The sequence below is a fragment of the Kalmanozyma brasiliensis genome (genome assembly GCF_000497045.1).
Source record: "Kalmanozyma brasiliensis GHG001 unplaced genomic scaffold PSEUBRA_SCAF5, whole genome shotgun sequence".
NCBI lineage: Eukaryota > Fungi > Basidiomycota > Ustilaginomycetes > Ustilaginales > Kalmanozyma > Kalmanozyma brasiliensis.
The window spans coordinates 891,234-904,238 of record NW_015961988.1 but is presented as its reverse complement, the minus strand read 5'-3'; the positions used below and the strand labels follow the sequence as shown (position 1 = coordinate 904,238).

Sequence of the window (13,005 nt, the reverse complement as noted above, 5' to 3'; positions counted from 1 at the left end):
ATGCAGGTCCTCACACCATCTGCAGCCTTATCAATTAGTAGTTTCAACATCTGACCTTGAAACTTTGACGGCCTGGAAAGTTACGTTAATCGTTAAACTTTAACGCCAAATGTAACTCAAATGGTAGCAAATGGACCCAATGAAGTTCCCAGATAGTCAAAGTTGCATATTTGTTTTGACCTCTGACCAGACAGTCATATAACCCTCCTGGGGTGATCCTTGATGGCGGCTGGCTGTCCCTTGAGGCGCTGGCTTGAGTTTGCTTTGGCCTGGGCTTGTATTGCCAAAGCCGTGAGTTCGGCAATGACCTATGTCTCTCAAGCAAACCCATAACAACGGGCCAGGTCCAGTCTGCAGGCCCAGTGACGGTGTGTGGGAGCTGTGACGGTGCATAGAGGGCTGTACCAATGCATAGAGCTGGTCTTGGTGTCCTATGGTGTGGGAGAGTGTCTTGCGGTGTGGGAAAGTGTTGGGTTGGTCTGTTACACTCTTGTGCAAATTTAGATGTGAAATAAATGACACATTTTTTCGCCTCAATATATTTCGCATTTTTTTTTTTTAGAAATGTTTCATCACAAGAGGTTCGACTGTTTCGCGAAGAAAGTGCATTTGCCTTGATCGCAACTCGGCAATGAGAAGGCTTAGGCGACAGGAGCGCCCCTGGACGTAGCGACAACGCGAGCCATGACAGATGCCGGCACAGGCACGCCAGATAGACGAAGCAGCTGGTTGTTGAGACCAAGGATCTTGGCAGCGCTGTTGCGCTCGAAAGCGTCAAGGGCGGCCTTGGCGACGTCGTCCGATTTATGAATGCCGACATAGTCGAGAAGGCCGCGTACTTCGCCGCCGCCCTGACCGTTGAGATTGGTCTTTGTGATGCCGGGGACAATGCAGGCAATACGAACGCCAGATTCAAGATTCTCTTGACGCACGGCTTGCGACCAAGAGAGGAGGAAAGCTTTGCATGCTGCGTACGTGGCCGTCCAAGGCACAGGCTGATAAGCGGCGGTGGAGCCAATGTTGAGCAAGCCACCACGACGACGCTCCAGCATGCCTGGAAGGAAGCGGCTCGAAAGATCGATGACGATGCGGACCAACGTGTCGACGCAGTCGAGAGCATTGTCGTCCTTCGAAGCGAAGCTGGCTTTCCTAGCGACGCCAGCGTTGTTGATCAGGATGTCGATAGACCAGCCCCATTCGTCGACCTTGGACTGCACGTTAGCGCCAGCTTCGCGCTCGGTGAGGTCAGCGAGGATGGTGCGGATCTCTTGACGGGCGCTGCACTTTTGGCGGAGCTCGTCAGCGGTTTGGTCGAGCTTCGACTGTTGCCTGCCAACAAGTACGAGGCGTGCGATGCCCTTGGAGACGATTTCGAACGCGATGCTGCGACCAATGCCGCTCGTGGGTCCGGTAATGAGCGCGGTCGACGTTGAGTAATCCACTTTATTCATGCTGTCGGTCGTTCTTGCTGCGTGATCCAGCTTCGTGTGTTTAGACTTGAGGACAGGATCGTGTCGGGAGAGATGGGAACGCTGAGGATTCGTGCTCGTCATATAAAGTGCGAGGCGATTCTTTCACACGTCTACTGTAACGCAGATATTCGCAGCGGCTTCGGGCATATTTGACACATATTTCCGGGGATGACCCATGACGGCGACGAAGGAAGCGACGATGCTAAACGAGCTTGGCGAGAAAAAACAATCAAGTTGAGCTGAGCACATCGAGAAGCGCTAAGCGACCGCGTCCGAATCGTCGGGTCAGCATGTCAGTTGTTCGATTGCACCACGACTCGTCACAGCAAAGCGCGATTCATGTGAGTGTGCACAGTCGACGAGAACAGCATAGACAAGTGATCAGAAGCGTGATGACATTACACTCATCGGGAATACAGATACAAGCAACGAATGGCGAACAGGACAACGCCTTAGATAGGAGCGGGCATGCTGAGGTTGACGTGGACGGCCTTGACGTTGGTGTAGTTGGTCAGCGCGTACTCGCCGAGCTCTCGGCCAATACCCGAAGCCTTGTAGCCACCGAAGGGCACCTGGGGTACGAGTAGGTTGTAGTTGTTGACCCAGACGGTGCCAGCCTTGAGCTTATGGGCGGTCTCGAGCGCGCGGCTGATGTCTCGGCTGAAGACGGCAGCGGCCAGGCCGTAGATCGAGTCGTTGGCGATTCGGATGAGGTCCTTCTCGTCCTTGAACTTGGTAACGACGACGACAGGGCCGAAGATCTCCTCCTTGGCGATCTTGGCATCGTGAGGCACGTCGGTGAAGATGGTAGGCTCGATGAAGTAGCCCTGGTCACCCTTGCGAACACCACCGAGGTGGAGGTTGGCGTCCTTCTTGCCGGACTCGATGTACTCCATGATGCGGTCGTACTGGAGCTGCGAGACCTGGGGACCCTGGAAGGTGTTCTCGGCGAAGGGGTCACCGACCTGGAGACCCTTGCAGTAGGCGGTCATCTTCTCCATAAAGGCGTCGTAGATCTCCTCCTCAACGTAGACACGCGAGCCGGCACAGCAGCACTGGCCGTGGTTGAACATGATACCGAAGGCGGACCACTTGACAGCCTGCTCCAGGTCGGCGTCCTTGAAGACGATGTTGGGCGACTTGCCGCCGAGCTCGAGGGTGACCTTCTTCAGGTTGGTCGAGGCAGCCGCCTTCATGATGTTGCGACCGACCAGGGTGGAACCGGTAAAGGCGATCTTGTCGATGTCCATGTGCTGCGAGATGGCGGCACCGGCGACGGGACCGAAACCAGAAACGACGTTGACGACACCGGCGGGGAAGCCAGCCTCGGCGATGAGCTCGCACATCTTGAAAGCGGAGAGTGGGGTCTGCTCGGCAGTCTTGAGGACGATGGTGTTACCGGTGGCAAGCGCGGGTCCGATCTTCCAGGCGAACATGAGCAAGGGGAAGTTCCAGGGGATGATCTGACCGCAGACACCGATGGGCTCGTGACGGGTGTAGTTGAGACGCTTGTTGTCGACCTCCATAACCTTGCCGTGGTTCTTGTCGGCCCAGCCACCGTAGTAGCGCAGGTTGGCGGCGACAGCCGAGACGTCGAAGCCCTTTGCGATGGAGAAGGCCTTGCCGTTGTCGAGCGACTCGATGGCGGCGAGCTCGTCAATGTTGGCCTCGACCAGGTCGGCGAGCTTCATCAGAAGGCGGCCACGAGCGTCACCGGGGGTGTTCTCACCCCAGACGGTCTCGAAGGCCTCACGGGCGGCCTTGACGGCGACATCGATATCCTTGGCGGAGGCCTCGGCGACCTGACCGATCTCCTTGCCGGTGGAAGGGTTGACGGTGGCGAAGGTCTTGCCGTCGAGAGCGGGGACGAACTTGTTGTTGATGAACAAGTCGGTCTTGATGGTGGACTTGATGCCGTTAGGCAGGTCGAGGTTGAGAGTGGGCATGTTGGCGGTGTGACGATGGAGGAAAGGTAATTGATGAGAGCAGACGGGAAGAAGGCCGAGCTTGATCAGGGCTTATATAGATTTGTGGATCGAGTAAGGTCTTCTGACTGCGGGGCAAATGAGCTTCTCGGCTGGACCAGACCACGAGCGAAAGGTAGGGGGCTGCGCAGGGTCTTCATTCCATCTGCCTGCGGCAGCTGACGACGACAGGGTTGCGGATGTGTCACTCTGGCAGTGGAATCTCGGTCAAGGGCCGCCGCCGCGCTGCAGCTTGCCCTTTTGGGTGGCACCGAGTGTTTTAGCCCGGTGACCTGTGCTCGCGGCTCTCTCCCCCGCACCGCACTGCGAACGGGCCAGCCGCACTGCGCACTGACTTCCCTCGGCCTTAAATTCAGCGAAAATGGCTCCTTCTTCTTTGGCGCTGCCTGCAACACCTTGTGCATCGAGGTGTCCGTCATGTCGAGGCTCATTTCGCATCCTGCTCATCGTCGTGCTTCCGATACTTGTGATGACGAGGAACGGCACGATCGGACTTTGGTTCTGTGGGCGAGAGAAACAAGGCTCGGTCCATGTACCAAGCGCGTCGGCTTTTACGACCTTGACGGTGATGAAGAATTAAATAATGCCCTTCCTTCGCTTGCTTCACAGTCAGCCGCCTGGACGCTAGCTGTGGCGCGCGCTTCGCTGCCGCACCTTCTGACCTCAAAGTATCTCTTTCCCTCTCGTGTGTTGCTTGGATCGCTTCCTTCCCGTCAAGGCTCGCACTCTTCATCCTGAGTCGCAGACAACTGCAAATCACTCACATCCGACATGTGGCACCCGGCTTTGCTGAAACGGACTGGAGATTGCCCACATACCCATTTGAGCCGATGTCGGCAATGCAAAGGGAGCGCCGACTCCTCTCGAATGCTCAGCTTCCACGCGGCAGCGACCAGAATAAGGCGCATGACCTATCATCGCTTAGATCCGACTGAGCGGGGCTAAGAAGACCACACAGAACAAGGCCCCGGTGTCGCACTTGCTAGGCAGAGCGCGGCAATATTTCCCGGCCATCAGTCGCCGTGAGGTCACGGGGTCTCCTTCTTCCATCGATGTGGCCCCCGCATGCACGCTGGCTCCCCTTTCGAAGCAGATCTTCCACCTTATTCGACTTCTGCGCCTATCGATAAATGCCTTCACAATCTGTTGTTGCGCTCTTCGGCAAGTCAATGATGCTGTGTGTGTCACGCCGCCTTGCGTCTCCCAGCCGCCACCTAGAGCGATGACTTCCTTTCTTCGGTCAGGGTCTAATCGAAGCGACACAAGCCGAGCGTGCGTAAAAAAGCGCCGACCAGATTTGCGGCAGCCAGCCGACTCTTCTTCCGTCTCGAATGTAACATAGAAACAAAGTCTTCTCTTCGAGAGAATATCGAGATCTAGTTCCGATCAACATCCCGATCCACGGTCTGTCTCTCGCCTGCACGTCGGATGACGCGCTGGACCCTGAAAACGTGCTCCTCAGCCAATTCGGCGTACGGCGAGCGACGGCCTGAGACCGCTTTGCTGGCCACAACTCTGTGCAACCCCACGTCGCCGAGCTGAGTTACCTTTCGGTTTTTTGAGTTTGGTGGAGATGCGTGCCGGCCTGTCCACGTTCGCACCACCGTCTTAGTCCTATTTTGGTCTGTGCTAGTCATACACACCTCCTATCGTCACCCACCCTCTAGACATCGCAGCAGCACGATCTTGGCCTCGTACAGCAGTGTGCGCGACAACGGCTCTCTCCCTCCACACTTGTGTTCACATAGACCCGCTCGCTCGTGACGCGACAAAAAGACCTATTCATAGACAACATCTTGTGGCGGCCTTCTCGACTTCACTTCCCCTGCGTCCATCTTGTTCTCGCTCCCATACCTCGACAAGCGCAACCTCACTCAGATGGCTGCTTAGATCCTGACTGATTGATACAGCAGGTCTGCCGCTCAACGCGTGCTGCCACGGCTCACAAACCTCATCGAACATCTCCTGCCTCAACTGCAACTATTGATCAGTCGACATCGCCAGCATGACACAATTCGTGTTTGCAGACCGCTTTGTCTTGCCAGAGGGGTCTGCTCTGTCCTCAAACCGTCTCCATATCATCTTCTATGCATCTCTCGTTGTGCAGCATGCCATCTTCCACGCTCTGTCCCAGTCGTGGCTCAAGGGCGACAGCAAGGAGATGCTCAAGAAGCGATGCTGGATCCTCACTACCGTGGCCAGCTTCGTCATGTGTGGAGCCAGTCTGCCTTACCTCTACGACCTCATCCTCGGTGGCTTTGATCTGCATGCTCTACGACCCAGGACCAAGACGGTGGCCGAGCCGCTAGCTGCGTTCTTCGTCGCCTACCTTCTCTCCGATCTTACCCTCGGCTCGATCTACTACCGCAAGCTGATCAACCTTTCCTCCGGCTGGATTCACCACATTGCGTATACGTTTCTCTTTTCCCTTTGGGTCCACAAAGGCTGGGCGCACATCGCAGCTACCGCGGCCATCTTTGAGCTGCCAACGCTCATCATGGGTGTCGCCTCGATCTATCCTCCGCTTCGCTCCAACATGGCCTTCACCGTGACCTTCTTCAGCACACGCGTCTTCTACCACTTTGCTCTGCTGATTGCCTGCGTTACTCCGCACGGACGCAACGCTCCAGGTATCAACGGCAGCTGGGGTCCAGCCATCAGCCTGATCGCCACGTATCCCATGCACGTCTGGTGGGGCTACAAGTGCATCTGCAGCATCCGACGAAGGATGTACAAGAGGAAGCTCGAGGCTGCCCAAGTGGCCAAAGAAAAGGCATCTCTCGCCTCGGCTGCTGGTCAGCTATTCAACGGCATGCCCGCTCCGGACATCAGCAGTGCAGTCAACACGCCTGCTACGACGCCTGGTGCTGGTGCTACACATGCCACTGCCAACTTTGGCGCAACTGGACCGGTCCATGCCGCATTCGCGAGGGCTGCAGCGGCCGCACGCCCTCCCGCCAATCTCCTCCTGCCAAAGCGTCGCCGGGGTCAGCGAACGGACGGCGAGTCTCCGGTCAAGCATCCGCTCTTGTCGAGGAGGCTTACACCGAAGTACATCAACTCAAAGTCGGTGTTCACTGCGCCTGTCGCTCCTGATGGTGCTGGACCCCACGATACGGAGCCTTTCTTGGCGATCCGCTCTCCCGCTGAAGCGAGAGATCGGGCGCGCCGACTGGTGGCAGATGCAGTGCGCAAGGTGTGGATCAACGCACCTGCGAGCTGGAGGCGCCAATTCGAGGAGGAAGCTGGCGTGCGACCCAAAGGCTTGGGCGCAACAGGCCGCATGCCTTCGTACACAACCGACGAGTCGTCGGAAGAGTACACAGAAGCAGAATCGGACTCGGCTGCTCAGTCAGGCATGTCAGAGTCGCGAGCGCGTCGCTACCTGCAAGCCCAGCGATCGCGCGTCCGTCGTGCGGTTCTGCGCGCTGTGCGAACCGCGATCAATGGTCGAGACGCAGACGGTGTCAAGGCAGTGACCTCGCACGATGGCAATGTGATCACGACGTTTGCGGACGGTGCCGTGGCAGCGGCGGGCGATGTGAGACCCACAGGCATCGACAGGACGCTGCTCTCACTCGACTTCAGCTCGTTGGTCCGGTATCTGCCGCCAGACTTCTTGGGACAGGACTCCGAGGTCCGCGAGTTCCCTGTCGAACAGGTGGCCCAGGGCAGTCGACGCAAGCGCATCGTCGGCCAGATCCGACGACGAATGGAGGTGGCCCGAAGTGATTTTGTTGTGTTCGATTGATGGCTCGTCCTCTTCGCCCCTTTCCACCTTTACGATCATGATGTAGATACAGCCATGCCTTGACGACACGAGCTCCCTGACTTTGATGCAATATACCCCTTCTGCAAGTTTTCCCAAACAGCAGGTATCCAGGATTGGCAGCAACGAGGACACCGGTGAGGTGTCTCATTGATCGCCTCGATCTGCTCGTATTCAAAGCGGATCATGCGCGATCGCGGATGTGACGGCTTACAAATTGGCACAGGCGGTGATCCGTGGATAAACCTCCGCGGCCTGGACCGCGTATGCTGTATGAGTATCGCGATTCTTGATCGGCTGGGCGGCTCGTCAAGCGGAGTGGTCTAGCGTGTCTCGGCTGGCTAGACCGGTATCGATCCGATGGCATGCCTCGAACGTGGACTAAGCGATGAGATTTGGGGTGATCCCTCGGATCAGCCAGAAGCGGATATGATCGAACGAGCCGCCGTCACATGCGGCGCGAATTTTCGCCGCGACGAGCTTTGCGTGAAAGGCAGCCTGATCCGATTGTTGCGAGGTGATTCGGATCCTAGCCGTCGCACCCTTATCGGCGCCTCCGGATATTTTCTCCAACCTCGACGGGGAACCGAGATGACTGGATTCTTGCGGAGCTTCCGATGCAGATGGGCGTGAGAGCACAATGTCAGGGGAGACAACGCTTAACCTCATCGTGGCGGAACGGGTCGGATCAGACCATTGTTGATGGCATTCGTGCAGAGCCGAATTCTAGGCTCATTCGGACGACGTGCGGAGTTGCAACCTCGCCGGAGGCTTGCACTGCATCTGCTCCCAAGTCAAGTGTAAACAAGCTTCGAGGCAAGCTGGCTGTGTTGTTCCAGGGTCCGACGCCGCCCGTCGGTGTTGACATGTGGTTGGCTGATGGCAGCGGGCGCAGCAAGGGCAAGAATTCAAAAGTTTCTCCCCTCGATGGCAGGCTAAGCGCGCAGGTTGGAAGGCCGTGTCGCCGCTGCAGTCGGTGACGTGGGTTGTCCTGCTTTGTCGATCAGCGCAGCTCGCACGGCAGACCGGCAAACCAGCTGCAATGCTTCAGATTTAGCGACGTCCCTCCTTGGCATTGGATGACGACGAAGCGCCGGGAAGCCGGTCGTCCATCGCTTGGCGGGAAGGATGTTGGGCTTTCGACATGGCACTTGAAGACACGCAAAAGAAGGGCAGTCGATTCCGGTCTCAGATGGGCACCACTTCTTGTGGTAAGTCGACCCACCTCGAAGCGACCTGCAAAGACGGAACGAATTGGGGTCCCGACGGCGACCAAGCGGCTCCCTAGCGTGAAAGGCCAGTCTGTCCTCGCGATCCGATACGGCATTTGATCTGAGCACCAGCGTTGCTTCGCGTGTTTTTCTTACGGCCGCGGCAGCTGCATGTATCGTCGTTGCATACGCACGCAGCATGCATGCATGGCTGGCTCGGCGAGGGCCAACATCGATTCTGGAACGTGAGTCTATCGATTTTGGCTGAATTTTATTTCAACGCTTCTTCCGTAGCTGTGTGAGTGTTCTGGTTGGATAGGCCATCTCAATGACTGCCGCCGAGGCGCGTGTGTTCAAAGTCGATTGTCACTTGCTCGTCTTTGCCGAGATTGTGTAAGAGGGGCGACTCGGACTTTCCGCCTTGAATCGGCTGCTGCCCGAGTGTGATCATATCAAGGAGCACTGCCTACCGATACGAGATGGACAGGACAGTAAGGGTCAGTGTCTCGCTAGAGTATGAAATCGAAGCCACTTGACGTGCGTCGCCCACCAACGATGTATGATGGCATGGAAGCATTGCAGGGGGCTGCACCTCCATCTCGCATCAGCTAAGAGAAAAGAAGCAAGGACCATCGAACCACGCTGCCAAGTCAAGCCAGATGACTTCACCGCTGCCGGACAATTGTTTTTTGGCAGCGGCGCGTGAACCGTCACAAAGCCAAAAACAACATTGGGAAATTAAAAACAGTAAACAAAGTCGGGGTGCAGCGGGCACATGCGCCTCGCACACTGCAGCCGAAATCAAAAGAAAAAAAGAAAACAATTTGCGTTCGGCACTCGCGCTCGCACGCGCACACACACACACACACGCAGAGTTGGTTGCTCAGTCACACAGACATGGCCGAGCCCTCCTCCTACATCATCGTCATTAGAAGCAGCAGCAAACCCTGGCCTCGCTTCAGGGCACCAGAGACAAGGACCCACAGCCTCATTTCCCGTGCTCTTTCTCTCACAGGACGGACTCCGCTCTCATGCAGCTTCAAGGACGCCTGACAGAAACTTTTGACTGCTGTCTTTCGTTCATATTCCGACTCCGCCCCAAGTGACACAGTCAAAGTGGTAACGCATCCCAACGGCTAGCATCAGACGGCGTTCACAGGGTTGGTACGCCAAGCTGACAAGATTGCTGCTATATAACATCGGCTTGATTGTTCATCACGCATCCTCCTTCTCTCCTCTCAACGACACCATACCCCCTCCTTGGCGAACGCGTCCGACCGCTTCTCAACGGCCGCCATCGCCATCCTAGCAGCCATCATGCCGCCGTTCAACCTTGTCTCTGGTTCGGCCACGCTGGTGCTCGCCGCCTCGCTCTTCCAGCAGGCCGCCGCCCAGAGCGCTGCCAACAGCGAAGCAACCACCTCAACCGTCATCTCGTCGATCGTGCTCAACTTGATCATCTTCGCCATCCTCTTCACCATCTTCGTCCTCGCTCGTCCCCGCTTCAAGCGCGTCTATGCTCCTCGAACCTACCTCGTCACCAAGGAGGAGCAGATCGAGCCTCTGCCTCAGTCGCTCTTTGGCTGGCTTCCCGTCTGGCTCAAGACGCCCACCACCACCATCCTCGAAAAGAGCGGTCTCGACTCCTACATGTTCATCGAGTACCTCGAGATGATGCTCTGGATCTTTGTCCCCATCTGGCTTCTCTCCTGGATCGTCCTCATGCCCGTTTACGGCGCCGGAACCACCGGCACCGGCACCGGCTTCAACCGTTTCATTCTCTCTCGTGTCGGCAAGAGCCCCCAGCAGCAGAAGCGATACGTGGCTCCTCTGCTCATCCAGTGGATCTTTACCTTCTGGCTCATGTGGAACGTCCGTTCGCGCATGTCCAAGTTCATCAAGCTGCGCCAGCAATTCCTCGTCTCGCCTGAGCACGCCAACACCGCACAGGCAAAGACCGTCCTCATCACTGGCATCCCCAACGAGCTCTGCAGCGAGAAGAAGCTCCGCAGCATCTACTCGCAGCTCCCCGGCGGTGTCGCCAAGATCTGGCTCAACCGCAACCTCAAGGAGCTCCCAGACCTCTACGATGAGCGCGAGAAGTGGGTCAACAAGCTCGAAGGTGCCGAGACCAGCCTGATCAAGACCGCCTACAAGCTCGTTAAGAAGGGCAAGGCCGAGGACAACAGTGGCTCCCTTCCTGGTGCCGACGTCGAGATCAACGCCGAGGTCGCCGACCAGTACGTGCCCAAGAAGAAGCGTCCCACTCACAAGCTCGGCAAGATTCCCTGCATGGGTGAAAAGGTCGACACCATCCACTGGTGCCGTGAGGAGATTGCTCGTCTCAACAAGGAGATCGAGAGGATGCGCTCCGAGATCAACGTCGACTACAAGAACTACCCTCCTCAGAGCAGTGCTTTCATCCTCTTCAACACTCAGATCGCCGCTCACATGGCCGCCAAGGCGGTCGCTCACCACGAACCCTACCGCATGACCAACCGCTATGTCGAGGCTCACCCCGATGATGTTGTCTGGGCCAACATGAACATGAACCCCTACGAGCGCAAGATTCGCACCCTCATTGGCTGGGCCATCACCATCGGCCTCATCGTTTTCTGGGCCGTTCCTGTCGCTTTCGTCGGTATCGTCTCCAACATCAAGGGACTTGCCAACAATGACACTGTACCCTTCCTGGGCTGGCTCAACAGCATTCCCAACGTCGTTGTCGGTATCATTCAGGGTATCTTGCCCACCGTCCTGCTTGCCGTGCTCAACATGCTGCTGCCCATCTTCCTGCGTCTCCTCTCGCGACTCAGCGGCACGCCCACCCGCAGTGCCATCGAACTCGACCTCCAGGGACGATTCGCTGCTTTCCAGATCGTGCAGAACTTCCTCTTCTTGACCTTGATCTCGGGTAACGCCGGTCAGATTGCTCAATTCGTCACTCAGGTCGGTCAGAACCCTGCCAACTTCCCCGGTCTTCTCGCTGAGGCCATCCCCAAGGGTTCGCTCTTCTTCCTCAGCTTCATCGCCCTGACCGGTCTGTCGGGCGCCGCCTCGCTCTTTGCGCAGGTGGCCGGTCTCGCCGTCTACTACGTCAAGAAGTTTTTGCTCGCCTCGACGCCTCGCAAGGTGTGGCACATCGACCACGACACTGGCGCTCCGGCTTGGGGTACCTTGTTCCCCCAGATGACGCTCATCACCGTCATCGGCATCGGTTACGTGGTCATTGCGCCCATCGTCAACATCTTTGTGGTGTTCACCTTCTTCCTCTTCTACCTCGGCTACAAGTACCTCTTCCTCTATGTCTACGACAACAAGCCGGCGGGCGAGACCTCGGGTCTCTTCTTCGGCAAGGCCATCCGCCACCTGTTTGCCGGCCTGTACGTCGAGATGGTGATGCTCACGGCCATCTTCTTCCTGGCTCAGTCGGAGGATGCCAACGGAGGCAACAGGATGCAGTCGGCGATTCCCGAGGGTGCTTTCATGATCATCCTCATTGTGATCGTGATGGGCTTCCACTACTTCCTCAACGACTCGTTCAAGGAGCTCGAGACGGCCCTCCCTCTCACGCTCACGGCCGGCAACTCGACCGAGGGCCAGCTGCAGGGCAACTTCACGCGCACCTCGGGCGAGACGGCGTACACCGAGAAGAGGCACATCAACGCGCAGGGTTCGCCCGACGAGACCCCCGGTGCCGGTGTCAACGGTCTGCAGCCGCACGGTGTCAACGGTGCCGGTGTCGGCAGCGCCGAGAAGCACCAGTCGGCGGGCGGCTTGACGCCGGAGCAGGAGCAGGCGTTCTTCCATCCTTCGCTCACAGGTGAGCAGAAGCCCATCTGGTTGCCCAACGACAAGTTCGGCATCGGCCGCGCCGGCGTCGCCTCGGCTCGCAAGGCCGGCCTCGATGCCACCTACGAGCACACCTCGGTCACCGAGAAGGGCCAGGTCGAGACCGACGCTTATGAGCCCCCCGGAGAGCCGCTCGTCTGAGTGTGCGCCGCTCGGAACCATATACCACTTTTCGTTTCGTGTCTTGGGCTCCGTCGCTGTTTCGACAGAACCTTTTTCCTTCCTTCTTCGAATCGTGTTCCTTCATACCCGTCTCACTCTTTCCTAGTTGCGCAGATACTTGACGTCGTCGATGCTTTCGGGCGCGGCGCTGTGATAATGTATCTGCTTTCAAAAACAAAGTGTACCGTGTGCGGGCGTCAATGTCCAGTCCGGAGCTAAACGCCATCCACCCTTCCGCCTTGAGATTGATGTTGATGTATGCAAGACGCATGTTGCACGATGAGCATGATGCGGACGATGCGCTATCAGTCAGACACGCCCGTAGCCGAAGCAAAAAGCGACGCGAGGCTGACCAAAGACCAGGGAAGCTGCGGAGTGGGAAAGTCACGTCGGCCAATTGATCGGCCACCCCACGCCGACGAGAAAACAGAGCGTCCTCCCCCCGCGTTCTGGTATGCACAAGGCACGGGTCTCGGTCGCCGGTCAACGTCGGGGGCATCCTTACTGAGAGGTGTCCTGCGCTGCTGGATGCCGTGCCCGAGGATGTGCGGGGA

The 13,005-nt window shown here is 57.5% G+C and overlaps 4 protein-coding genes across 4 annotated transcripts; 2 read left to right on the top strand and 2 right to left on the bottom strand.

Moving 5' to 3' along the window:
• Window positions 1–641: 641 nt before the first annotated feature.
• Window positions 642–1,451, bottom strand: PSEUBRA_005374 (Short-chain dehydrogenase/reductase SDR; the record flags this gene model as incomplete). Its single annotated transcript, XM_016438788.1, has 1 exon — window positions 642–1,451. One exon carries the CDS (start codon window positions 1,449–1,451, stop codon window positions 642–644), a length of 810 nt encoding a protein of 269 aa, XP_016290658.1.
• Window positions 1,452–1,924: 473 nt separating this feature from the next.
• PSEUBRA_005373 (Aldehyde dehydrogenase) lies at window positions 1,925–3,418 on the bottom strand (the record flags this gene model as incomplete). The annotated part of the gene is made up of 1 exon (XM_016438784.1): window positions 1,925–3,418. One exon carries the CDS (start codon window positions 3,416–3,418, stop codon window positions 1,925–1,927), a length of 1,494 nt encoding a protein of 497 aa, XP_016290657.1.
• Window positions 3,419–5,462: 2,044 nt separating this feature from the next.
• Window positions 5,463–7,208, top strand: PSEUBRA_005372 (TRAM/LAG1/CLN8 homology domain protein; the record flags this gene model as incomplete). Its single annotated transcript, XM_016438792.1, has 1 exon — window positions 5,463–7,208. One exon carries the CDS (start codon window positions 5,463–5,465, stop codon window positions 7,206–7,208), a length of 1,746 nt encoding a protein of 581 aa, XP_016290656.1.
• A 2,546-nt stretch (window positions 7,209–9,754) lies between these two features.
• On the top strand, window positions 9,755–12,430 carry PSEUBRA_005371 (protein of unknown function DUF221; the record flags this gene model as incomplete). The annotated part of the gene is made up of 1 exon (XM_016438799.1): window positions 9,755–12,430. The coding sequence occupies one exon, from the start codon at window positions 9,755–9,757 to the stop codon at window positions 12,428–12,430; it is 2,676 nt and encodes an 891-aa protein (XP_016290655.1).
• Between the last annotated feature and the right edge of the window lie 575 nt (window positions 12,431–13,005).